The sequence below is a fragment of the Xyrauchen texanus genome, chromosome 31, assembly GCF_025860055.1.
Source record: "Xyrauchen texanus isolate HMW12.3.18 chromosome 31, RBS_HiC_50CHRs, whole genome shotgun sequence".
NCBI classification, from domain to species: Eukaryota; Metazoa; Chordata; class Actinopteri; order Cypriniformes; family Catostomidae; genus Xyrauchen; species Xyrauchen texanus.
The window spans coordinates 12,079,821-12,107,811 of NC_068306.1; the positions used below are offsets into that span (position 1 = coordinate 12,079,821).

Consider the following 27,991-nt stretch of genomic DNA (forward strand, 5'->3'; position numbering starts at 1 on the left):
TGTTCCCAGCATGCACAGGGCTTAAATAATTAATGAGCTTGCATGGTTTCACAGTTTGCAAGATTATTTACACCATTTTTATTGTTGATAGTGTTGTTACCTTTGTAACAGAAGTTCATTTTATACTCAAAATTACAATCCATCTCTGCAGGAGTGTCTGAGCCCTTTATAATAAATGCATATTCGAACATGACACATTGTGCTGTCAGGTTAGGGCAATCTGACCGAAACCCTCATCAGCAACTATGAAACTGAACAACTGAAACCCTCAGACAAGCCTGCATCAGAATATTTTCACAGAGGAAATTGGAAATCCTCACAGTGCTGTTTCTGTCCTGGTTGAGATGGGCTTCCGAGTGGGATCAGAGATAACAAGTGCATAGCCAGGCTATATATCTTACTGGGTGTCAGGCGGTGTATTGAAGCTTACTGTGATTTGAAATATGCCAGGGGGGTAAAGAAATACTGCAGTCATTAAAAAGAATATATTGCAATAACTTCATCTGCTGTTTGTCCACTTTATTTTATTTGGTGACATAGTGAACGCTGTTAAACCAATAAGAATGTACAGAAAAGTAGTTACTACTGTATATGAAGTGTAACTGTAAAGTGCAAATACAAAATAAACATACTGTAGAGCTTATAGCAACCCCACAACAGCAAGACATGGGATTTAATCAGTAGACTATTTACAATGATGGAATGAGGGATTTAAAGCAATAGTTCACCTGAAAATGAAAATTGTCATAATTTATTGTAATTTAATTTTAAAAACAATTGACCCCATATTTCTTACATGCAACACAAAAGGCAGAATTTTATGGACTGACAGGCTCAATCACCATTCAATTTCAATGTAAAGAAAAAAGAGAGTAAAAGTGAATGATGAACGAGGCTAACATTCCTAACATCTATTTTTGTGTTCCACAGAAGACAGAAAAGCATACTGGTTTGGAACAACATGAGGGTGTGTAAATGATGACACAACTTTCATTTTGGGGCAAACTATACCTTTAAGTCAGATACAGTAAAATATACATTTCTGGTCTACTTCCATAAAGGATGCAGGCAGGTCAGCACACACATTTGACAAGCCGATGTTGTTCTTTTTCATAGCATGTAACTCATTGGGTAATATCAAATCTCAAAAGCATTTGGATTTAAGCGTGATAAGCCTGTGACTTCATTTTCCTTTTTTTCCCAGCACAACTATATATTCTAACAATAAAATACAACACAATTAAAGCCCCCCACCCCATCCCCCATCAAACCAAAACCAAATGAATTCCAATTGCTATTAATAATTCCTTAACTTATTACATTTACATATCATCAGCATCTTTTTTACTTAACAAATGTCAACAAGCCCAGAGACCTGCTCCTGTTTGGTAGCATCTATGTTATCAAAATGTTTTAAATACAATTGTCTTGGATATTAATAAATGTAACACACATTGACCATCACAAACCCTCATAAGATCTGTGCCCACTCTGGGCTCCTTCATTTAACACTTGCTAGCGAGCACAAGCGGTAATCACAAACTGCTGATTGCAGCAAAGTGCCGAGAGAAGCAATCAGTCAGAAATATGTCATTACCACACTGATCATTCCAGATTCCTGTAAATCGAAAGGCACAAGTGATGCAGATTCTTACAACATATCAATAAAAGCTGCAAGAGGGTTGTGTCATGGAACAGACATATTGTAATGCAAATGTCAATCACCCTGAAAATGAATTGTTTCAGCTGAAGGATCATTTTGCTCTAGTCTGACAGATTTAGAAGGTTCGAATATCATGCTTGGATAACTGTTGTTTGGCCAGACAGTTGAAATGATAGGAGCAACACAAAAATTACAGCACAAATAAACTCAACTTGTCTAGGTGGCAGACAATTGACAAGAAAATAGTTTCCAAGTGCCGTTTTCTTATTGGAAAATAAAACATTGGTGAAACTTTACAATAAGGTTTTGTTAACATTAGTAAATGCATTAGGTACATTATATGAACTAACCAAACTACAATACTTTTTTTTTTAAACAGTATTTATTAATCCTGGTTAATGTTAATTTATAAAATACACTATTGTTCATTATTAGTTTATTTTAGTAGTTCATTGTGCATTAAAGTGATAGTTCACCCGAAAATGAAAATTCTCTCATCATTTACTCACCCTCATGCCATCACAGATGTGTATGACTTTCTAAATGAAGATTTTTAGAAGAATTTCTCAGCTCTGTAGGTCTATATAATGCAAATGAATGGGTGCCAACATTTTTAAGCTCCAAAAATCATATAAGTCAGCGCAAAAACAATCCATAAGACTAGAGTGGTTACATCAATATCTTCAGAAGCGATATGATAGGTGTGGGTGTGAAACAGATCACTTGTACATTCTTCTTGTATTTTTGGTGATTCACGGGCTTCATGCATATCGCCCCCTACTGGGCACAGAGAAGAATTTCAAGAAAAAAATTACTTAAATATTTATATTTTTCTCACCCACACCAATCATATCACTTCTGAAAATATGGATTAAACCACTGGAGTCATATGTAATACTTTTATGATGCTTTTATTGTCTTTTTGGTGCATAAAAATGTTGGCACCCATTCACTTGCATTGTATGGACCAAAAGAGCAGAAAACTTCTACTAAAATTCTTCTTTTGTGTCAAGCAGATGAAAGAAAGTCATACACATCTGGGATGGGATGAGGGTGAGTAAATGATGATTATTTTCAGTTTGGGGTGAACTATTCCTTTAACTAATGTTAATGTATACAACTTTGAATGTTAAAAATGTAATAGCACATGTAGAAATAAGCATGAACTAAGATTAAAACATGCTCTTAAAGTATTGTTCAGTATTATTCATTGTTAATCTTAACCTTTAACCTTACTGTAAAATGTTACCAAAAAGTCTGACCACTCAAAAAAATAACCATTTGTCATACAACTCAAAATCTGCAAACCTTTTTACAATCGTCTTACATTTTTGCAACAGATGGCAGTGTGTGGATATAGATCAACACTATGCTCTGATATGACATCTGGAAGTTTATCATTCAAGCAACATTTTCAATTAGTTGAGCTTTTAATAATTTGTGAAATTTGAATTAGGACAAGAACATATATACACATTTAATCTCAGTTTGAACTAAATGCAGCGTCAGAGCATCCAGTGCTGTGAAACAGCCTCCAAAATCTGTTGATGATGACAAATCTACAACACAGCAATTCAAGCAAAGCTTCAGGTAGTCTTCAGAACTTTCACTAAAGTTAACTTAAATAACAGAAAAATACACAATCCCGCAGGTCTTCAAACAAGCCACAAAAACACAAATACATCCATAGAAGAACTAGAAGAGCTCAAACCGGTCCCAAATGCATCTTGTCTCTTGCAAAAGGGCAACAGAAATTGATTTACAGTGTCCCTTCATAACAGCTTGCAAACATAAAAGCAAGGCATTTGAATCAAGAGCATCCATCTACTCATACAGAAAGCTAAATGTAAAATTAAATAAAAGTCTTCATTTTACAAAATGCTTGGCATTTTTCACTGTGAAATGTGTGAATTCAGCAATCTGCATTGTGATACGAAGCTGTGACGCTTATGTTTCCGTCCCATATATGGAAGATAAGACCTCTAAAACTGATGCATCCTCCAAGTGTTTTGAGAATCTGAATAACTTGTCCAACATGCAAAAGTATCTTTGCAGTCGTCCCGTGAGTTCATAAATAAGTGAATTCTTGTACAAAGTGGAAAATGAATATTGACAAACTGTTTGAGATTATTCAAGTTGTCTTTAAAGAACATGATTTCTTGACACCCCGAGCTTTTCTCCACCAAAAGTCAGTGACACCGCCACCAAATCTGTTCTTGTGCAACCCCTCTAGATGAGAAAAAAAGTCTCACCATTTTCTAAAAAATCTCAGTGGACAGTTAAAGGTCAGTTCATAACTCACCACGTCTATTCACAACAGAATAAACTCCGCAGAGCTTCTAATACAAAACCTCAGTGGAGTCTCTCTCTTTGCAAACTAGCATCATTCCTTGTTAAGGTCTTCATCAAGACCATTATGAGTCCAGTCTCTCTCGTCAGGATGTAGAGGGCCATATAGGGAGTGGATGGGCCTCAGTGTTAAACACATACTTGTCCAGACTGATCAACTCTCTGTCATCAGAGAACAGGAGGAAGAGATACTTCAACGTCTCTCCAAGGAAGAAGCTCTCCATCTTATCTCTAGGTGCGGGGTTCAATGGGTCGCGGACGTTACCTATGGAGGTGTAGCCCCCACTGGGGACCTGAGAGAGGAACCAAGTGAAGTTTTAGAAGATTCTACAACATGATGGATATATGTGTGACTTTATGACATGTAAAGATTTAATTAGTTTTCACTCACTCTAGTGTGCTTGTTAAAACTCTGCAGGATGTCCCAGCCCCAGTCCCTGTATTTGCTGTCCTTGGTGAATCTGTACATGTAGAATAGACTCTCCACAGTCTCGGGCCTTAGTAAGTTGTGTCTGTCTGCAGGCTAAATGCACATTGGTAGGTGACATACAGTACAACATGTCCATATAAGATGAACTGGTAAAACTTTACTAAAAAAGTTTTATTTGTTAACATTAGTTAACATGAATTAACAATGAACAATAATTTTCCAGCACTCAATTATTCTTGGTTAATGGTAATTTCAACATATGTATATGTTAGCATATTTTTAGGCATTATGAACGAACATGAACTAACAATGAACAATTTTATCTTTTTAAATTATTTAACTTTAGCAAAGATTTAAAGGGGTCATGACATGAGGAATAAAAAAAGTTTCCTTGATCTTTTAACATAGTATGTTTTTATAGTACAATACCCTCTTCGGTTTCAGAACTCAAAATGTCCTCCTCAATGTAAAAAGAGCATTTGATGAAACCTTCCTCTATTGTGATGCCACACCATGGTAGACATTTGCACCTGACTGAGAAGAGCAGAGAGCCAATCATAACAGTAGGCATTTACTGTCAAAATCTTAAAGGAGAAGCAGCACCAAAACCAAGCATTTCTGACAGAGCATCAGGATGAGGGTGCAAAATTATCATGATTTAAAAATATATCTTTTTTTTATGTGTTTGTGTGTGCAAAAAATAAATAAATATTATAATTGGACCTCAAGTAACATAAAAATAAAAAAGGCATGTCATGGCCCCTTTAAAAATGCTACAAAAACACTGTATATTGATCATTGATACATAATACAATTACTAATGTTAACAAATAGAACTTTGTTGTCAAGTTTTTCTGATGAACTTCTATTTAATTCAACATACAGATTTAAGATTAAAATGTACATCTAAATGCATATACTGTGTACTGTATAAGCGAAAATCTTTAATTTCACTTTTGTCTTTACTAGTTAATTCTAAATGATTTTTAAAAATGTATTGTAAAAACTAATATTCCATAGGTAACATCAGGCTGTATGTTTCCTATAGTACAGCATGCCATACAACAGGACACTGAAACTGCTTGAAATTACATACATTTTCATATTAAAGGGTTAGTTCACCTAAAACTGAAAATTCTCTTATCATTTACTATCCCTCATGCCATCCCAGATGTGTGTGACATTCTTTCTTCTGCTGAACACAAAAGAAGATTTTTAGAAGAATATCTCAGCTCTGTAAACCCACACAATGCAAGTGAATGGTGACCAGAAATTTGAAAATGTTCCAAAAAGCAAATACGTAGCATAAAAGCAATCCATCCAACTGCAGTGGGTAAATCCATGTGTTCTGAAGCGATATGATAGATGTGGGTGAGAAACAGATCAATATTGGAGTCCTTTCTAACAATAACATTTCCCTGCCCAGTGGGTGGCGATATGCACGAAGAATGCGAATCGCCAAAAACAAAAGAAGTATGTGAAAGTGAAAGTAGATATTTAAAGTAAAAACACATAAATATTTATCTGTTTCTCACACATACTAAATCATATCTCTTCTGAAGATATGGATTTAACCACTGGAGTCTTGTGGATTACCTTTATGCTGGCTTTATGTGATTTTTGGACCTTCAGAGTTCTGGTCACCGTTCACTTGCATCGTTTGGACCTACAGAGTTGAGATATTCTTCTAAAAATCTTCATTTGTGTTCAGCAGAAGAAAGTCATACATATCTGAGTTGGAGTAAATGCTAAGAGAATTTTCATTTTTGAGTGAACTATCCCTTTAAGAAAAAATTGCTGCTAATACAAACAGCAACAACCATCTTAAAAGTCACTCTCATCAGTGCTGAGTACAGAAATATGCTTGTTCTTACAATTGGGATATCATAAAAACCTTCACTGCACAGTCTCTGCATTATTACCACATCCATGTGGTTTAACATCTGATTAAAAGCATGTTTTAGTCTGAGAAATCAGATCAGATTTCAAGTAGTGTTTTTTTTTCCAGCACGTGATGTGACTATAATGTTATATCCAAAGTGCAGTGTCTATGTGTGAATTCACTCATTTGGGAAATACAAAAGTAAATCAACATCAATCTACCTTTACATCTATATCTCGTCCGTTGTGGTACTGCAAGTTAAAGTGAGCGATCTCAGGGCTTAAGCCTGTCTCCATCTGCACATACATCTGATGACAAGTCTCAATCAACTGCAGGGCCAGATCCATGTGATCAGCAGGCAGACCGTTATGAGCACCGAGAGCCAGCGTGCCAGGCAGAAAACACACTAAATGATCCTTGATGAAGGAGACAGAATGTTACGACCATAAGCCAAGACCATATTAAATCAAAATAGTAATGGAATGGAGTTTAAGTCCATGTCTATTAGCTTTGAAGCCATAGTGTTCTCCTAAAAGTTGACAAAATTAATCTTTTGTAGATCTAAAGCAGTCTTTCTCTGCAACCGACTAGCCTGTTCGTGACAGAAAAACCTAATGGCTATTTAAAAACAAATGGGATGAACCCTTCAATATGTCCCACTCAAATAGGAAATACATCTACACTGGAAACAAAATGGTCTTGTGAAGCGTTTTCAGGAGGTTTTTCAAAGGCAGTTTTGCCTTTTTAAAGGTAAGGTATCAGATCTCCATTCTATTAGAATGGCTTATTTCTATCCATGTGCGGGAGCCAATTTCATTAAATTCACTAGATTAAAGACTGTCGATTATAGCAACAGATGCTGCAGTTTATAGATTAAATATATTATAGGCTAAAGACTTAAAAATGCTTAAGAATGAAACTTGGCAGCTGAAATGAAGGATTTGACCTCTCACCATCTTGGGGCTGAGACGGCCATTGGAAAGCTCCCCTATGAAGGTCAGTTTACTAAGAGACGTTTGTCTCAAGAGATTCTTTTTGACACCCTCTATAGCCTGAATATAGTCCTCGAGCAGCCTGAAAAGAGACAGAAATATTTGTTATTTACCTGCAAACAAACAGACAGGTTATGTTCAGAGTACCATGCTAACATACAATTCATAATATTACTTAAGTGAAAAGTATGTATAATATGCAAGTACAGTACGTGAAATTTCTGTATGCATAGAACAGTCAGCTAATTTCCCTTTATATATATATTTTTTTTTACATTATAGTTCTTTATTTTTTTTTATTGATGGAATATTCTGTATTTGCATTTGTGGCATTATGTTAATTACCACAAAAATAAATCTCGACATACAAAAAAAATAAAAACAAATCTGGTTACAGTGAGGCACTTACAATGAAAGTGAATGGGGCCAATTTTTGGAGGGTTTAAAAAGGCAAAAATATGAAGCTTATAAGTTTATAAAAAGAACTTACATTAATTCTTCTGTTAAATAAAAGTTAAGTAAAATATTCCACAAATGCTGTCAATTGAGCTTAGCTAATATTGAACCCGGAATATTCCTATCATAGTTTTATATATTGAATATTTTTTTTATGATACAATTCATATATAAATAAATATTAGTAATAACATTATACATTTATTATTTTTTTTTGTCAGTCCGATAAAATAAGAGCAAATAAATTTCACTTTTCCAAATTGAAAACTGGACGCCACTCCCAAGCATCACCTATAAGGTCATGTGAGAATACTGAAGAATACAACTGTTTGAAAAGTTTATCGAGGAATCAATGCCTACTGTTACACTATTTTTTATTTTTTTTAATTAGTGGGCACCATACAGTGTATACTGCACAGTATTCTTTAAGTAGTAAGCAAGTATTGTTCATCATTATAAACTTACATTAAATTAAACTTTTTTGCCCTCAAGAGGCAAAAATAAGCTACTGCACCTCAATTGGAAAATTCAATTAAAGAGAAAATTCAATTTATAATATATGCACTTACGTGTCTCTGCAAGGTATTAAATCAACCCTGAGATCTGACCCCATCTATAAGGTCTTACAGACAGATCTCACAAATAACACAGGCAGGATACAGAGGCCGTTTAAATCCGCAGACCACCTTGCCGTTCACTGAATAACACCACATCCATAATCACTGACCAGGTCTTGAGGTGATCTGATATTCCAGACCAGAGATATTTATCAAACTCATTAACAATCTGTGTCTACTGAACCCCAGCTAACATCTTTTTTATTGAATTATTCAAAACAGAAGCAGCGAGGAGTAAGCGTATGTGATGTAACACCAGCGGGAGGCTAACCAGACTCAGGTGTGAAGAGATGCATTAAAATGAATCATAATGAGCCATCATATTCAATCATCAACACACCAGCAGGAGAGACAGACAGAATAACAGCCTGAAAAACACAGTAAACTTCTCATTTGATTTCAGTAAGAAAAGGATTCTTCAAATCTGAAGATGGCAGTCATGCTATAATGGGAAGGGTGATGAATTAGGCCTTCACATCTTAGGAAGGGGGTGAAACTACTTTTATGATAATTTTGGGACTTTATTTAAGCTTTAAAAGTGAATCTCTATCCACTGCCATTGCACTGAAAAGACGGTTAAACATCTTATGTGTTCTGCATAAGAAAAAAGAAAAAAGAAAAAGTAAATTACGACAAACTTTTCATTTTGGGGTGAACAGAACCTTTAGCTGTTGTTCAATTTTAAGCATCTGTAATTGACATAACTTGAAATGACCAAATATATACTATGAAATTACTTAAAACATCAAAATAAAATCATGTAATTCTAAGATGCACTCAAGAGACCTCCGAGACTTAGAAGAACAAGCTCAGTCCTCTTTAAACCATCTTAATGCATTGATTCAAATGTGCTCTCTCATGTTTATTTCCTGCCCAGTTTACCCTACCAGCGAATGGAAATGTGAATCAATCATACCACCCCATCTGTGACCAGCATCATAACCTCAGTCCATTAGGCTCAGTGAGAATCCCTGAAACCCATTAGCTAAAAGCACCAGTGGGCTATTGACACCAGGTCTAACCACCGAATTCATGAACTCTTCAGCCCAAGCTGCATTTTTATCTGTTGTTTGTTAGTGTAACTCACTCAGTCTCTTTCTTGCCACCCTGTAGCCACTGTTTCAGCAGGTACTCATAGTAACTGTCGGCACGGGCCCCCAGCGTGAAGGCCCCTCGACGTGTGAACTTCCCACTGTTGGTGTTGATGAACATGGGCACCAGACCATCATGCTTTCCTTCCAACTTGTGTACCTGTCTTGTCACCTCCTCCACTGCTGTCTAAGCATGAGAAAGAAAGTGTTTGAATTCATGATTATAGCAAGGTAAGGTGCTATATTCTACAATTTAGATCCTGTTACAATTTAAACATCTTAGCTGATTGTTTGTTTTGGTGTTATTATGATGTTTGCAAATAGAATAACTTTAACTGTATGGATTTTATTTTTGTGAATTTCTTGACAGTAGAGGTGACAGGAAATGGCTTACAATATATGGGAAAAGAAACAAGGTGATTTTACCTGGTACTGTGGGTCATGAGTAAGTCTGCTGAGCTCTCTGAATTCAAGCTGAATGCTGGTCACTTCTGCGACAGTGCTGTCTGTGGTCCAGCGTGGAGGGTGAGCCGTTCCTTTACCAATGTTCACGTCAGAGAAGGGGATTTTTGATGGGGTCTTAAAGGCAGGCATTAATCTGGAGCCAATGTCTTTCTAAAGAACAGAGACATACTGTATAAGATTATACATTTTTTAATAGTCATTGAAAATAGTTTGATGACATGATTAAAAATTGCAGATATATTTTGCCCTTACTAGAAAGAAATGAAAGGCAATACATAGGTCTTGTAGAAAACAAGAGGATATACTACCCTGCATGGAAGAAAAAAAAATCTTAAAAACAAATGTAAGCTAGTTTGTTGGTCTTTGCTGTTCTCTAAGATGGGCCATGCTGATTTAAGCTGGTCTAGTTGGTCTCCCAGCTTGACCATACTGGTGTTCAGCTGGTTTAACAGTTCAGCCCAAACCCCCCTAAAACCTGCAAACATACCAGCTTGACCAGGCTGAGACAAGCAAACTAGCTTAGGCTGGTCTAAGATTTACAGCATATATACAGTATATACTGGTGGGCAAAGATTTTGAATAATTTACAGATTTTGCTCTTATTGAAAGAAATATGCACTTTTATTCACCAAAGTGGCATTCAACTGATCACAATATATTTTCAGGATAAAAATTACTATTACAATTTGAAAAAATTATTCAGAACTTCTTAAACTACTTCAGCGAGTTCTCATCAAAATATCCTCCATGTGCAGCAATGACAGCTTTGCAGATCCTTGGCATTCCCCACGCTTCCTGTAGCACATGACATAGCTGTGGCTGTCTTGACAGTTCTCTTACAGTCGAGCTGATCCCACAAAAGCTCAATGGGGTTAAGATCCACAACAGTCTTTTCCAATTATCTGTTGTCCAATGTCCGTGTTTCTTTTCCCATTCGAACGTTTCAAAAGTGGCTTTTTCTTTGCAATTCTTCCCATAAGGCCTGCACACTTGAGTCTTCTCTTTACTGTTGTACATGAAACTGGTGTTGAGCAGGTAGAATTCAATGAAGCTGTCAGCTGAGGACATGTGAAGCATCTATTTCTCAAACTAGAGTCTCTGATGTACCTCATGTTTTAGTACATCTCTTTCTGTCCTTGTTAGAGCCAGTTGTGCTTTGTCTTTTAAGACTGCAGTGTACACCTTTGGGTGAAATCTTCAGTGTTTTGGCAATTTCAAGCATTGTATATCCTTCATTCCTCAAAACAATGATTGACTGAGGAGTTTCTAGAGAAAGTGGTTTCTTTTTTGCCATGTTTTAACTAATATTGCCTTTAAGACATGCCAGTCTATTGCATACTGTGGCAACTCAAAAACAAAGACAATGTTAAGCTACATTTAACAAACCAAATAGCTTTCAGCTGTGTTTGATATAATGGCAAGTGATTTTCTAAAACTAAATTAGCAATTTATCATAATTACTCAAGGATAAGGTGTTGGAGTGATGGCTGCTGGAAATGGGGCTTATCTAAGTCTAGATTTGATCAAAATTGACTTTTTTCAAATAATAATAGTGATGTTTTATCAGTAATATCCTGACTATACTTTGTGATCTGCTGAATGCCACTTTGGTGAATTAAAGTAAAACATTTCCTACCGAAAAAGCAAAATCTGTACATTTTTCCAAACTTTTGGAAGCCAGGATAGATGGATAGATGCATAGATGGATACTAATTCTGTGCAATTGTGGTGAGAAGAATATATCTCAGAATGCTATTCTCAGATGTGGGTATGTGTATACACACACACACACACACACACACACACACACACACACACACACACACACACACACACACACACACACCCCGCACACAGAGCACATGCACACAGTACTGTGCAAATGTTTTAGGCACTTAAGATGTTTCACAAAAACATTTGTTTTATGATGGTCTTAGCTTCAGCTTTAGTGTCAATAGGAAAAATACATTTTAGACTCCCAACCATTAGTTTTTCCAAATAGAAAAGATTAGAATAGAAGGACAGGGTGCTCTGCAAGAGATGGCATTGCCCCCACAGAGCCGTCCTCTGAACATCGAGTCAGTCTGGGATTACACAAAGAGACAGAAGCAATTGAGACAGTCTAAAGAGATAGAACTGAATTATCCAAGAAACTTGGTAAATCCTATCTGCTAACAACAAAGAAAAACTGCATGCAGGTGTACCTAGGAGAATTGGGGCTGTTTTAAAGGCAAAGGTGGTCACATAAAATATTGATTTAGCTTTTTTTTATGTTTACTGGACATTGTATGATGTTAAATGATGGATTTATGGCATTATTTTTGAAGACATTCTCACTATGCAACATTTTTCACAAGTGCCTAAAACTTTGCACTGTACTATAAATATATATATACTGTATATATATATATATATACTGTATATATATATATATATATATATATATATATATATATATATATATATGGTTGGGGAGTAATGGAATGCATGTAACAGGGATACATGTATTTAAAATACAAAATATAAGTAACAGTATTAGATATTTAGGTTTTTCAGAGAATGTATTTTTAACATGTGTATTATGTCTTACTGTACTGGCCGAGTTTTTATAGTCAAAACAAGTGAAAAAAAATCTACCAGTGCTGAAGAAGTAATCCAAAGTATTTAGAATACGTTACTGACCTTGTGTAATCTAATGAAATATGTTATAAATTACATTTTACAGCATGTATTCTGTAATCTGTATTTAAAATGTAAACCTCCTAACAATGCATGTATGTATGAAGCAAAACATTTTTCCAATTCCAACAAAACTATTAGTTACTAAATCCCCAAATCTATGAAACTGCATTCATAATGGGGTTCAGCTGGACTAGACACACCCGGGCCTTATTACTGCCAGCCCTGTTCAATCAAATCAACACCTAAATGGATCTTTTTCAGCAGCATGAAGTTGGCTAAAAGGTCTCACCCATTAGCACACTATGCCAAGATTGAAAAAAATTCCAGAAATGATGTGGAAAAAGGTGATTGAAGTACATCAGTCTAGGAAGCTCTGGGACTCCAAAGAACCACAGTGAGGGCCATTATCTCCAAATGGAGAAAACTTGGCACAGTAGTAAACCTTCCAATAAGTGGCCGACCTTCCAAAATTCCTCCACGAGCACAGCGATGACTCAACCAGGAAGTTACAAAAAAAGCAAAGGACAACATCCAAGGAACTTTAGCCCTCTCTCACATCAATAACGGTCATGGTTCATGACTCCACTTTCAGAAAGACACTGGCCAGAAATGCAATCCATGGAAGAGTGGTGAGGCGAAACCCACAGCTCACACACAAGAACATTAAGGCTCCTTGCCAAAACACACCTTGATGATCCTCAAACCTTTTGGGAGAATGTTCTGTGGACTGATGAGTCGAAAGTGGAACTGTTTGGAAGACAGGGGTCCGGTTACATCTGGTGTGTGTCAAACAGAATTTCACAAAAATAACCTCATACCTATTTTACTGCTTCAGATCCAGGGCGACTTGCAATAATTGAGGGAAACATGAATTCTGCTCTCTAACTGAAAATCCTAAAGGAGAACGTCCGGTCATCAGTCCGTGAGTTGGAGCTCAAGAACAACTGGATTATCCAGCAATTCAATGATCCAAAGCATAGGAGTAAGTCCACCTCTGAATGGCCCAAAATAAGCTAAATTAAGGTTTTGGAGTTGCCTAGTCAAAGTCCTGACTTGAACCCGATTGAGATGCTGTGGCAGGACCTTAAATGTTCAGTCTATGCTTGAAAACCCTCCAACGTGGCTGAAATAAAGCAGTTCTGAAATATTCCACCCCAGTGTTTTGAAAGACTGATCTCTGGTTATCGGGAGCGTTTCGTTACAGTTGTTGCTGCTAAAGGTGGCACAACCAGCTATTTAAGATTTAAGGGGGCAGTTAGTACTTTTTCACATGGGTGATATAGGTGTTGGATACTTTTTTGCTTCAATAAAAATATATATATATATTTGAAAACTGCATTTTGTGTCTACTCCGGTTTTCTTTGCTTTATGTTATATCTTGTTTTTAGTATGAAAAATAGAAATCAGGAGGGGGCAAATACTTTTTCACAGTACTGTATATATTCACACACACACACACACACACACATATTTCCTCCTAAGACCGAGCAATTAATTTTTGCCCTCTGTGGGGGACATGAGTCTGAGACTTATAAGTCAAGCACAATTTATGCAATCTATTTGAGTCCTACATCACTGTCAAGAGGACATCCTGGGCTTTCTAGTGATGCCACAGTTGTGGGGGTGTGGCTAACAGAGCACAGACCTTCTTTTCAAATTGGCAGCCATTGCCATTTTACGGCAACTTGGGAGTTAAGTGATAAATTATCTGCAGATATTATGTTTCTCTTGCTAATAATCAAATTGTTTCTTCAATGTGAGAATCTTGATTCAATTTAGTAGGATTTCAGAAATGTACAGTCATTTTAACCCTTACAAAACACAACTTTTATTCAATATCTTTGTAGTGAACACCAGGACTTACTAACCAGGATTTCTTCATGAAATCCACATGAAAATGAATATATGTTTCGGGCTTCGGACACCTCTCTATTAGAATTTTTACACATTTCTCATGAGAAAAATCTTCCAGCTCGTTGACATTCTTTGGTTTCTGTGCTGCCACTGCTTTCTTGAAATCCCAACAAAGGTTTGCAATGGGATTTTAATGATGGACTGAAAGGGCCATTTAATGACATTCCACAAACTATCCCTGAACCAGATTTTGGACAACTTGGATGTATCCTTAGTGTTATTGTCTTGGAGGAAAGTCCAGTGATCATGAGCTTAAATTTACACACTGAAGGCATCACATTTTTCATGCCAAAATGGCCTGATACCTGAAAGAATCCATGGTTTCAGTCACATAGTCAGGAAAGCAGTTTCCTACTGCAGCAAAACAGCCCGTTAACAGGCCCGACCCACCTCCATGCTTGACTGTGGGGATGGTGTCGTTCTTGTCATCTTACTCCAGACGTACTGCTGACCCATAGGTATAAAACTCATTTTCAGTTTAGTGTAATACGTCTATAAAACCTTCTTCCAGGACTCCAAAGGTCTTTCCTATTTACTTCTTGAATATTCAGTCAACATTTTCCTTGGTGAAGTTTTGCTTTCTTCCACACCCCAAGAAGGTTGCTGTTGTACCATTTTTAAAAACATATGAATGGTGCTGCCAACTTTGTCTTTTGGAAATTGAAGTGTCTTTGAAACGTACTTTTAGCCATGACAATTCTTGAAATAATCTGAGACATCTTATTTTCAATTACATTTTTTGAATAGAAATACATTTTGGCTTACAAAGCTAAAATTCAATTTTCAAACTTAATGAAGTGCCATTATAGAGTGATGTTTTTTGTTGTTGTTTTAAACAATTACTTGTGTAGCCTTACATATTTAAGAAACAGCTACATGCAATAGTGGTTGAATAATTATTACATGGCTGTATTTTTTAAAATACTGGTATTTACAAATATTAGGTTATATCATCACTCAACTGATGTAGATGTAAAATTCTGGGTCATCAAAAAAGCTTACCTTTGTAAATCCTTACGGTCTTGGGGGGGGGTTGAATCATTTTGATTGTGTGTGTGTATATGTATATGTATATGTGATATATAACATATATAATAAATTAAGTACTTACAGCTTTGTCCAGAAACAGAGTGTCACCAGTCAGGTTGTATGTGCTCAAGAGACCCCCTAAAATACGGATGGTACTTTCAAAAAGATTTACATCCACATTCTTGGAAAAGGATAATTCTGTCTCGACCCATTTTCTTGCTTCTTCAAACTCTAATACAGGAAGAATCAGACAAACAGCAAGAGATAAACAGAGGGCAACACTATGCCATGTCTTTATTACTCAATATGGTTTCTTTCATATTGACAATAAAAAAAAAAAGAATATAGAAAAAAAGGATGAGGAATAGATTTTAAAAGAATCCACCGGGCTCTTAAAACAGATAAGCAGATAGAAGCTGTGGTTACGAGACTCACCGTCCTTCAGGCCCAGTATCCACATAGTGTCCAGTGCGTCTATCAGAGTGAGACCCAAGCCGAACCACTCTCCATGAGTCTTAGAGATGGGCTTCAGTTCATCATGACCCCATGCAAATGCCTTATAGCCTTTCCACGCATGCCTGAAAGCCTCTCGCACTGCCTCTACACGATCCACATTTTTAACTGTAACTGAATACAACAAATAAGTGACGTTTTAAAACCGTAGCTACAGTATGTCTACGATCGTCATTATTTAGCAAAAAGCTACAAGACCATGCAGCCCTTCATTTGAAGGAATCAAACCACTTTTTGTTTTCTTGATCTGTCTGCTATGGGACGATTACCTGACAATTTGATGTAAACAACTGTATAATTCAGTATATATTTCCACTTAGAAATTATCATCATTAGTGGTGTTAGGGGAGCATCGCTATTATTACTGCTCACACCATTTGTGTTACATGTATGAATAATACCTCAAATCATGCAGCTTGTTTCGGATACCTGGTTTTGGGGTAGCCCCCTCGGAATCAGCTGGTGTTTCTGCCTCTTTTCCATGAGCAGTGGGCTGAAGCTCTGTCCCCTGCTCTTCCTCTATCATCGCCCCACGCCAGCTAGAGCACAATGACAAAAAAAATAATCTGATGCAACTGACATACTGCACTAGATTACACAAAGGTAGAAAAGGCATGCCATGTGTAAGAAATAGGATATTTCCCACAGGGACTAAAAACGGTTCAAGGAACAGAAACCAAAAACGAAATTTTACTTCTGCAGAACGTAACTGAAAACCGGAACAAAGTGATTTTCCATTGTTCCGGAGTGAAAACCATATTTTTAAATGTAGGTAACCAGTTAAAACTGGTATATTTGGTTCTGATTATTTTTTTATGAAACAAAAGCCCAAAGGATTTATCACAGTAAATTTGTGGAATTACACCACTTCATGTTGCCCAAGAAAATGAAACCTGAGCTTTGATTCTGAAGGAAACTGCTGCATCACACATTCTTTGCCTAATTGCCCATTGTGGTTGTCACATTATCTGAATCAAGATCTTTTTTTCTTTTCTCCTAAATTGGAATTCCTGATTCCCACTACTTAATAGGTGCTCATGGTGGCACGGTTACTCCCCTCAATCCGGGTGGCTGAGGACAAGTCTCAGTTGCCTCCGCTTCTGAAACAGTCAATCCACGCATTTTATCACATGGCTCGCTGTGCATGACACTGCAGAGACTCACAGCATGTGGAGACTCATGCTACTCTCCGCGATCCACACACAACTTACCATGTGCCCCATTGAGAGCGAGAAGCCCTAATCACGACCACGAGGAGGTTACCCCATGTGACTCTACCCTACCTAGCAACCGGACCAATTTGGTTGCTTAGGAGACCTGGCTGAAGTCACTCAGCATGCCCTAGATTCGAACTCGTGACTCCAGGGGTGGTAGTCTGCAGCAATACTCGCTGATCTACCCAGGCCCCCTCTGAATGAAGATCTTTTAAAAACTACTGTATGTATAATTACTATGTAATCTGTCTACGCATGGCTAATCCAATGAAAACATCATTAGAGTTAAAAAGTACATTTCTCAGTTGTTTTAAAGTCTTGACTGAATTATTGTTAGATACGATGCATTAATACAGAATTGATGCCGCCGGCTTTGACAGAGAAGCAGATCTGTACATAAAATTATACTTAACTTTTAATTATCTGCTTTTCTATGCTGATAAATCCACCACAAAGGAAAATATTTAACTGCTTATTTTTGCCTCTTTTGGTGAGGCAAGTGGCTTATTTTGGGCTTGTTTTTCCAGACCAGGTTGCTTGTTTCTCTTGCAAGATCTGGCAACACAGCAATTGGTATTTCACTCTCCCCTTAGCGCAGAATACGGTCATTAAAAAAAAAAAAAATGGATACCATTTGGAAAGTGGCTGATGGGACTTCTGAACCGAAAAATTTTGTTTTTAATCCATGATTTCCCAAGCATTTCATTACATCTCTTCCCTTTCTAAGGAATTTGTTTTAAATTTATGTCTAAATAAAGTGAGATATATCTGAAGAAATCACATTTGTTTGGTGCAGTAGGTAAAGGCCTTAGGCGCTCATAGAATATGAGGGCACCTAATAATGAATAAATTGAAATAAAACTCATAATACGGTCTCAATTTGAATACCCCAACTTACTCAAAAGGTCAAATACTCAGCCAACAAATTAATATATTTCAATCTGTCTTTCCTATGCCTTTAAGCAATTGTTATTATTAAAATTCTCAGGTAAAAATGTCCTGATCTTTCTAATGTAATGTCCAAACCTAATAACTGTTTTCGCTTCTTTTCCTTCCTCTTCGTCTTTCTTGGCCACAGGCTCTTCTTTGTCTTTCACCTGCCAGTCTGTCACGTTCCCTCGCTTCTGTAGGGCTGGAGGGCCACGTTTGCTGGGGGGCTTCCTCTGAAGATTCAAACCACCGAAAAGAGTAGATCAAGAATCTTATCTTAGAAGGAAGATTAATCAATGAAACTAACAATCAGGTTGGTCACCAGCTTTTAGGGCTCAATGATACAGATGACGAGAATGACTTGTGAGAATGTGTGAATTAGAATGGGTTAAAAGTGACTAACACATTTGCAGGCCCTGTTTTTCAGCAAGGTCTGTAACAACCCTTGCAAATGTCTGAACTGAGACAAAAGTAACCAATATGGCATCATAAATGTCCTAAATAACTCTCTGAAGAACATTATGTCACTAACCATGGCTGGAGGTTTGGGGAGGATTGGAACACTTGGTCTTTGAAGCTCCGGCAGTACTTCCAGTGGGATATCCTGGATGACCTCAGGGACAGGCACCACTGGGAGTTTTGGGACGAGCCCAGGCGGGATGGGCCTGAGACCTCTGTTATCCATATCTACCCAGTACTCCTTCACTGATCTATCAGAGAAACCTGGGAAACAAACAGCCAAGTTAAAAAGACTAGAATAAATGGGGCATTATTTTTGAGAAAGACATCTCATCTGTAGAATTGATGGGAAACTTATGTGTAGCATTTAATCAAATTACCTTCCTGGCAACTAATGGAAGACCGGGGTTAGTTTTTACTCAGGGAAGTTGTGCAATGGCTATATCTCAGTAACAATAAGATTTAAAGTAAAAGGTCCAATTGCAAAAAAGTTTTTTTGTTTGTTTGTTTGTTCATCGTTTCAACTAGTTCAAAAACTTGAATTCTAAAGAAAAATCTAAATGAAACCTTTTAAAATAACAGCAAAGACATCAAATCTATCAACTATCAAAATAACAAATGGCATTATGGGCATTATGTTGTGATCAATTTTTATTTTATTTGATTAAAACTCTTATATTGTAGCTTCTTCAAAGTCGCCTAGATTACAGCTCTGTAGACTCTCTCAACCAACTTCAAGGGTTCATATGTACACTGGATCCTTTAGTGGCTGATTTCTGATTTTATGAATTGTAAAATAGTTTTGTAAGGAAAATCATATGCAGGCACAATTTATATTTGTTGTCTATAAAAAATTATTACAAGCATTTAAGCATAAGTCTTTAGATCAAAAGGTTTTTAAGGTCAACAGAAACATATTGTACCAACGCGTCATCTATTGATGTAACAGCTGATGTGGAATCAGTCTGTACCTTTCATTTCCTGTGAAATACAAAGTGGATTGTGTGCAGTACCTCTCCACTGCTCCATAAGACTGGGGTACGACAGAATCCCACAGATGAAGAGGAAGGCCAGCAGGAAAAGAACGAGACTGCGCTGAAGTCGAGACAGCTGCTTCCATTTCTGACACAAACAAGTGAAAGAGAATCAAAGGAAATTGCTGCAGTTTTATGTTTGACCCCCAACCCCCAAAAAATTTGTCATGCGGTACGACATGCTATACTTCATCTTTTAATACTATTTTAAACAGAAATTTGTCAGTTTTTCTATGATTATTATGCACACAAAGTTAATGACATCATATTAATTGAAATACTAATTATTTGTACTTTAAAAAAATAATTAGTCACATATTTGTAAGGACCATTTAAAATAAACTAGTGAAGGCAAAGAGGTGACTAAAAATGGTAATAAATAAATAAATAATAAGTTAAAAGAACCAAAACCAGATATATGACCTAAGATTTACACTTTCCTAAGATTTAATAATTTCTAACCCAAATTCTTGTTAATATAGAAAAAGGGCCATGGAAACATTATGTGCTCCGCTACCTACAGTTGAAGTCAGACGTTTACATACACCTTAGCCAAATATACACTCACCTAAAGGATTATTAGGAGATATTATTAGTTCAATTTATCATTAATGCAATTATCTAATCAACCAATCACATGGCAGTTGCTTCAATGCATTTAGGGGTGTGGTCCTGGTCAAGACAATCTCCTGAACTCCAAACTGAATGTCAGAATGGGAAAGAAAGGTGATTTAAGCAATTTTGAGCGTGGCATGGTTGTTGGTGCCAGACGGACCGGTCTGAGTATTTCACAATCGAATTTTCGAACGATTTTCACGCACAACCATTTCTAGGGTTTACAAAGAATGGTGTGAAAAGGGAAAAACATCCAGTATGCGGCAGTCCTGTGGGCGAAAATGCCTTGTTGATGCTAGAGGTCAGAAGAGAATGGGCCGACTGATTTAAGCTGATAGAAGAGCAACTTTGCCTGAAATAACCACTCGTTACAACCGAGGTATGCAGCAAAGCATTTGTGAAGCCACAACACGCACAACCTTGAGGCGGATGGGCTACAACAGCAGAAGACCCCACCGGGTACCACTCATCTCCACTACAAATAGGAAAAAGAGGCTACAATTTGCAAGAGCTCACCAAAATTGGACAGTTGAAGACTGAAAAAATGTTGCCTGGTCTGATGAGTCTCGATTTCTGTCGAGACACTCAGATGGTAGAGTCAGAATTTGGCGTAAACAGAATGAGAACATGGATCCATCATGCCTTGTTACCACTGTGCAGGCTGGTGGTGGTGGTGTAATGGTGTGGGGGATGTTTTCTTGGCACACTTTAGGCCCCTTAGTGCCAATTGGGCATCGTTTAAATGCCATGGCCTACCTGAGCATTGTTTCTGACCATGTCCATCCCTTTATGGCCACCATGTACCCATCCTCTGATGGCTACTTCCAGCAGGATAATGCACCATGTCACAAAGCTCGAATCATTTCAAATTGGTTTCTTGAACATGACAATGAGTTCACTGTACTAAAATGGCCCCCACAGTCACCAGATCTCAACCCAATAGAGCATCTTTGGGATGTGGTGGAACGGGAGCTTCGTGCCCTGGATGTGCATCCCACAAATCTCCATCAACTGCAAGATGCTATCCTATCAATATGGGCCAACATTTCTAAAGAATGCTTTCAGCACCTTGTTGAATCAATGCCACATAGAATTAAGGCAGTTCTGAAGGCGAAAGGGGGTCAAACACAGTATTAGTATGGTGTTCCTAATAATCCTTTAGGTGAGTGTATTTAAACTCAGTTTTTCACAATTCCTGACATTTAATTGTAGAAACATTCCCTGTCTTAGGTCAGTTCTTTCATCACATTCCCAGTGGGTCAGAAGTTTATATACACTTTGTTAGTATTTGGTAGCATTGCCTTAAATTGCTTAACTTAGATCAATCGTTTTGGGTAGCCTTCCACAAGCTTCTCACAAAAAGTAGATTTTTGGCTCATTCCTCCAGACAGAACTAGTGTAACGGAGTCAGGTTTGTAGGCCTCCTTGCTCGCACATGCTTTTTCAGTTCTGCTTCAGATTGTGGTCAGGGCTTTGTGATCGCCACTCCAATACCTTGACTTTGTTGTCCTTAAGCCATTTTGCCACAACTTGAAGTATGCTTATGGTCATTGTCCATTTGGAAGTCCCATTTGTGACATAGCTTTAACTTCCTGGCTGATGACTTGTTGCTTCAATACATCCACATAATTTTCCTTCTTCATAATGCCATCTATTTTGTGAAGTGCACCAGTCCCTCCTGCAGCAAAGAACCCCCACAACATGATGCTGCCACCCCCATGCTTCATGGTTGGGATGGTGTTCTTCGGATTGCAATCCTCACCCTTTTTCCTCCAAACACAACAATGGTCATTATGGCCAAACAGTTACATTTTTGTTTCATTAGACCGGAGGACATTTCTACAAAAAGTAAATCTTTGTCCCGATGTGCACTTGCAAACTTAGTCTGTCTTTTTTATGGTTGTTTTGGAGCAGTGGCTTCTTCCTTGCTGAGCAGCCTTTCGGGTTATGTTGATATAGGACTCCTTTTACTGTGGATATAGATACTTGTCTACCTGTTTCCTCCAGCATCTTCACAAGACTTGGCTGTTGTTTTGGGATTCATTTAAACTATGTTAAACTATGCACCAAACTATGTTCATCTCTAGGAGACAGAATGTGTCTCCTTCCTGAGTGGAATGATGGCTGTGTGGTCCCATGGTGTTTACACTTGCGTAATATAGTTTTACAGATGAACGTGGTACCTTCAGGCATTTGGAAATTGCTCCCAAGAATGAACCATACTTGTGGAGGTCCACAATCTTTTTTCTGAGGTATTTTCTTTCCATGATGTCAAGCAAAGAGGCATTGAGTTTGAAGGTAGGCCTTAAAATACATCCACAGGTACACTTCCAATTGACTCCAATTAACCTATCAGAAGCTAACTGGCTTATTGCCTAAAGGCTTGACATAATTTTCTAGAATTTTCCAAGCTGCTTAAAAGGCACAGTTAACTTAGTGCATGTAAACTTCTGACCCACTGGAATTGTGATGTAGTCAATTAAAAGTGAAAAAATCTGTCTGTAAACAATTGTTGGAAAAATTACTTGTGTCATGCACAAAGTAGATGTCCTAAATGACTTGCCAAAACTATACACTCACCTAAAGGATTATTAGGAACACCATACTAATACTGTGTTTGACCCCCTTTCGCCTTCAGAACTGCCTTAATTCTACGTGGCATTGATTCAACAAGGTGCTGAAAGCATTCTTTAGAAATGTTGGCCCATATTGACAGGATAGCATCTTACAGTTGATGGAGATTTGTGGGATGCACATCCAGGGCACGAAGCTCCCGTTCCACTACATCCCTAAGATGCTCTATTGGGTTGAGATCTGGTGACTGTGGGGGCCATTTTAGTACAGTGAACTCATTGTCATGTTCAAGAAACCAATTTGAAATGATTCGAGCTTTGTGACATGGTGCATTATCCTGCTGGAAGTAGCCATCAGAGGATGGGTACATGGTGGCCATAAAGGGATGGACATGGTCAGAAACAATGCTCAGGTAGGCCGTGGCATTTAAACGATGCCCAATTGGCACTAAGGGGCCTAAGGTGTGCCAAGAAAACATCCCCACACCATTACACCACCACCACCACCAGCCTGCACAGTGGTAACAAGGCATGATGGATCCATGTTCTCATTCTGTTTACGCCAAATTCTGACTCTACCATCTGAATGTCTCAACAGAAATCGAGACTCATCATGACCAGGCAACATTTTTCCAGTTTTCAACTGTCCAATTTTGGTGAGCTCTTGCAAATTGTAGCCTCTTTTTCCTATTTGTAGTGGAGATGAGTGGTACCGGTGGGGTCTTCTGCTGTTGTAGCCCATCCGCCTCAAGGTTTTACGTGTTGTGGCTTCACAAATGCTTTGCTGCATACCTCGGTTGTAACGAGTGGTTATTTCAGGCAAAGTTGCTCTTCTATCAGCTTGAATCAGTCGGCCCATTCTCCTCTGACCTCTAGCATCAACAAGGCATTTTCAGCCCACAGGACTGCCGCATACTGGATGTTTTTCCTTTTCACACCATTCTTTGTAAACCCTAGAAATGGTTGTGCATGAAAATCCCAGTAACTGAGCAGATTGTGAAATACTCAGACCGGCCCGTCTGGCACCAACAATCATGCCACGCTCAAAATTGCTTAAATCACCTTTCTTTCCCATTCTGACATTCAGTTTGGAGTTCAGGAGATTGTCTTGACCAGGACCACACCCCTAAATGCATTGAAGCAACTGCCATGTGATTGGTTGATTAGATAATTGCATTAATGAGAAATTGAATAGGTGTTCCTAATAATCCTTTAGGTGAGTGTAGTTTGCTAATATGAAAGCAGTGGAGTGGTTAAAAAATTTGTTTTAATGACTTCAACCTCAGTGTATGTAAACTTCTGACATCAACTGTATATACAAAAATATAGATTAAATGTGAGGAAAAACACTGAAATCTGCCACTGTGGCTTTATGTACCTTTATCCAGACCAGAGAAGTCAAAATTCAATTAAATACAAAAATAAAAGGTATCAGCTGTTTCTGCATGGCATTCTCAGAATATTAAACAGATACCTAGATGGCAAGCCAGCAGGAAAATGGCACTCATTTACACAAACAAAAATAAATCATCCATCAGCCTTCCAACAAAGTTAATCAAAGATTTAATTAATAAAAATATGCATAATGCTCCATATATATCCCAAGTTACAAGTTAATAAGATCAGATGGCATCTTAGAGAGGTTCCCCCAACAATGAAAATTCTGTCATCATTTACCATCATGATGTTCAAAACCCATATGATTCTCTTTCGTCTGTGGAATACAATGTAAACCTCAGTCACCATTCTCTTTCGTTGTATGGAAACAAGATGCCATGAAAGTGAATGGCAACTGAGGCTTACATTCTGCCTATGATCTCCTTTTGTTTTCCACGGAAAAAAGAAATTCATATAGGTTTGGAACAACATGCAGGAGAGTAAATGATGACAGAAATAGATAACAATATTTAAATTGCCCAAATGTATACATGGCACAAGACTAACCCTCCAGCAGGACTGTCTGCGGTGCTTGCCGTTGGTGTAGCTATGCTGGTCTCCCAGTGTCAAAGAGACAAAGTCCTTCCTCTGCGGTGGGTACATATTAAATACTGCCCACCACTCAAAAAGCCTGTATTATATAGGAGAGAGTGGGATAAAACACATAGTAAGAAAGTGATACACAGATCTCAAGTTATTTTTCCCACAAATCTCATAAATACACCATTAGTAACGTTAGACGGGCATATGAAGCACTGTTGTCCCAGCAATGTTGTTCTTTGTAGGTCCCTAAAGACAGCCAAAGGCATAAAAGACAGTTACGTTTACAATATTAATTACCACCAGTCTAAGTCTGGAGCAAAACAGGCCTGGGAGTCCAAGTGGTACACTGGTGTCCATCGGATCTGAGAACAATGTCGTGGGACAGAGCTGCTCAGCACATTGTTCCAGGGCAACAAGTGCTATATAAAAGGGGATTAGGAACATTAGCGTTAATCCCTCTATTTACTTTCATACCAACCTGAGCTTATTGGATGTAATAGATTTAAAGACACTGGCCTGTCAAGATGACACACATATATGTATGCAGCAGCAGACAGTAGTAGGAGTGTTAAGGCGATAGTTCACTTAAACATGAAAACATTCTCATCATTTACTCACCCTCATGCCATCCCAGATATGTACTTTTTTTATTCTGCTGAACAAAAAGATTTTTAGAAGTATATCTAAGCTCCATTGGTCCATTCAATGCAAATAAATGGGTCTCAAACTTTGACGCACCAAAAAGCACAAAAATGCATCACAAAAGTAATCCATACGACTCCAGTGGTTTAATCCATGTCTTCAGAAGCTATATAATAGGTGTGAGTTAGAAAAAGATCAATATTTAAGTCCAATGGCTGCCTTTATGCACTTTATGGTGCATCCAAGTTCTGGTCAACATTCACTTGCAATGAATGGTCCAACAGAGATGAGATATTGTTTTTTTTTTTATTTGAGTTCAGCAGGAAATAATGTTATAAACATCTGGGATGGGATGATGGTGAGTAAATTATAATTGTATTTTATTTTTGGGCTGAACTATCCCTTTAATTGAACAGTAGATTTTCCTAAATATAAATTACAGGGTGTGAGGTTGAACAAGAGAGTGAGAAAACAATGTCTTGTTGAATGTTTATTTTATCCTGTAGAGCATGGAGATTGCAACGCCAAGGTCATGGGTTCGATTTCCAGGGATAAAATGAATTCAATGTTGACTTAGAATAAATGCGTCTCCAAATGCATAAATGTAAAAGTATTCTAATCTTACTTAATTGTAAACTGACATCATTATTGCCATTTATAGAACATTTTTCTTTTACGGTTTCGTTGTTGCTATTTGTATAGCTGCTTTGGTAATAATGTGTGTACAACAACAATCATGCTAACAGTAAAAATCCTTTGAATTGTAAACAATGCATTCATTCTGCATTCACTATTTTTCCTACATAATGTCTGCTCAGGTAAGTGAATAACTGGCCTCCAAACGCACATATGTTTTACCTTTATCTGTACAGCTTGCTGATCCTTATCAGGACGAAGATCTATAAGCACGAATAGGGGGAGATCACAGCCAATGCAACACATCCACTATTTGAGCAGTATTTATGTTGAGATGTCAGTCCAGAGCCTTTAGTGTGTAGGTGAGAAAGCAAGAGTGGCTATCAGGCTGCACAGCATCATCTCTGTATCTCCTCCGATAAAACGCTTTATGCTGTCTATCCAAATATTGTCAGTTTGTATACACAAAAATACTCCGCATTAATTCTGGTCGATAGCCAAACAGCTGTGCACAAGGCAAGGTTTATGTGACAGATCCGTGTTGTACCACGTGATCAGCACACACACACGCGTCACAACTGCCGGATCCGCCCTCTTTCGTTAACCCATTCATCACCTTAGGACTGTTAACACACTTCACCATATCCATAAACACATGACAATTGTATAGTTTGCCACATATCTCTAAAGCTCATCTTTAATCATATTGTCTACTCTAGACAAAGCCAGACTATTAAAACTCAAAATATCCAAATCATTTCGACTTAAAGAAAACTGAAGTAACATCTATCTATCTATCTATCTATCTATCTATCTATCTATCTATCTATCTATCTATCTATCTATCTATCTATCTATCTGTCTGTCTGTCTGTCTGTCTGTCTGTCCACCCGTTGTTCTATCTATCTGTCTGTCTGTCTATCTATCTATCTAGCTGTCTGTCTGTCCACCCGTTGTTCTATCTATCTATCTATCTATCTATCTATCTATCTATCTATCTATCTATCTATCTATCTATCTATCTATCTATCTGCCTGTCTGTCCACCCGTTGTTCTATCTATCTGTCTGTCTGTCTGTCTATCTATCTATCTGTCTGTCTGTCCACCCGTTGTTCTATCTATCTATCTGTCTGTCTGCCTGTCTATCTATCTATCTATCTATCTATCTATCTATCTATCTATCTATCTATCTATCTATCTGTGTCTGTCCACCCGTTGTTCTATCTATCTGTCTGCCTGTCTGTCTGTCTATCTATCTATCGTACATTTTGTCGTAATAATTTTACCTATTTATTCATAATATTTAGACAAACTTAGCCTATTTACTCTTAAAAGTGCAAACACGTGAATCACAAATAAAAATAACAATTGCATTTTAAACTATCTGATATGGGTTATGTGATACATATGACAATCCAGTAAAACAATTATGCAAGAATACTGTTATTTAAAATAATACTATACACATTTATATTTATGTATTCTTATTTTACGATTTATGTTTACAGTGTATACTATTTTAAACTATTGAGCACTATTAATAGAATACTAAATCTAAATCTAAATCTTAACTAATTAAATTTGTCTTATTAAAATTTTACAATGCATTCTATTAACACTGCAGTGCATATTACAGCCTCAAAGTGCATTACACTGTAAAAGACTGTAAAAATGCTACAGTAAAAAAATTGTTAATTGGTTAACTTTTGGTAAAACTTTTAAAATATATTTAAAAAGATAATAAATTTAGTTTTACGGTAAAATATTGTACAAATCATTTTTTAGGCAAAAAGTATGATTTTCTGCATCATTAACAATAAAGGTT

At 37.3% G+C, this 27,991-nt stretch overlaps 1 protein-coding gene across 3 annotated transcripts; it reads right to left on the minus strand.

The window, feature by feature from the left end:
- Positions 1 to 513: 513 nt before the first annotated feature.
- On the minus strand, positions 514 to 26,701 carry LOC127624593 (endoplasmic reticulum mannosyl-oligosaccharide 1,2-alpha-mannosidase-like). Of its 3 annotated transcripts, none has more exons than XM_052099378.1 (14): positions 26,389 to 26,701; positions 24,853 to 24,976; positions 19,700 to 19,808; positions 18,760 to 18,950; positions 18,324 to 18,460; positions 16,513 to 16,622; positions 16,006 to 16,197; positions 15,653 to 15,801; positions 9,907 to 10,095; positions 9,477 to 9,667; positions 7,278 to 7,398; positions 6,546 to 6,740; positions 4,404 to 4,535; positions 514 to 4,305 (listed from the first exon to the last, which is right to left on the minus strand). In XM_052099378.1, the coding sequence occupies exons 2-14, from the start codon at positions 24,946 to 24,948 to the stop codon at positions 4,099 to 4,101; spliced, it is 2,019 nt and encodes a 672-aa protein (XP_051955338.1). In that variant the 5' UTR covers positions 24,949 to 24,976; positions 26,389 to 26,701; the 3' UTR covers positions 514 to 4,098. The 3 variants fall into 3 exon arrangements, with proteins under 3 accessions (XP_051955338.1, XP_051955339.1, XP_051955340.1); XM_052099379.1 differs by lacking the exon at positions 26,389 to 26,701 and adding an exon at positions 25,186 to 25,259; XM_052099380.1 differs by lacking the exons at positions 514 to 4,305; positions 4,404 to 4,535 and adding an exon at positions 4,824 to 4,976.
- Between the last annotated feature and the right edge of the window lie 1,290 nt (positions 26,702 to 27,991).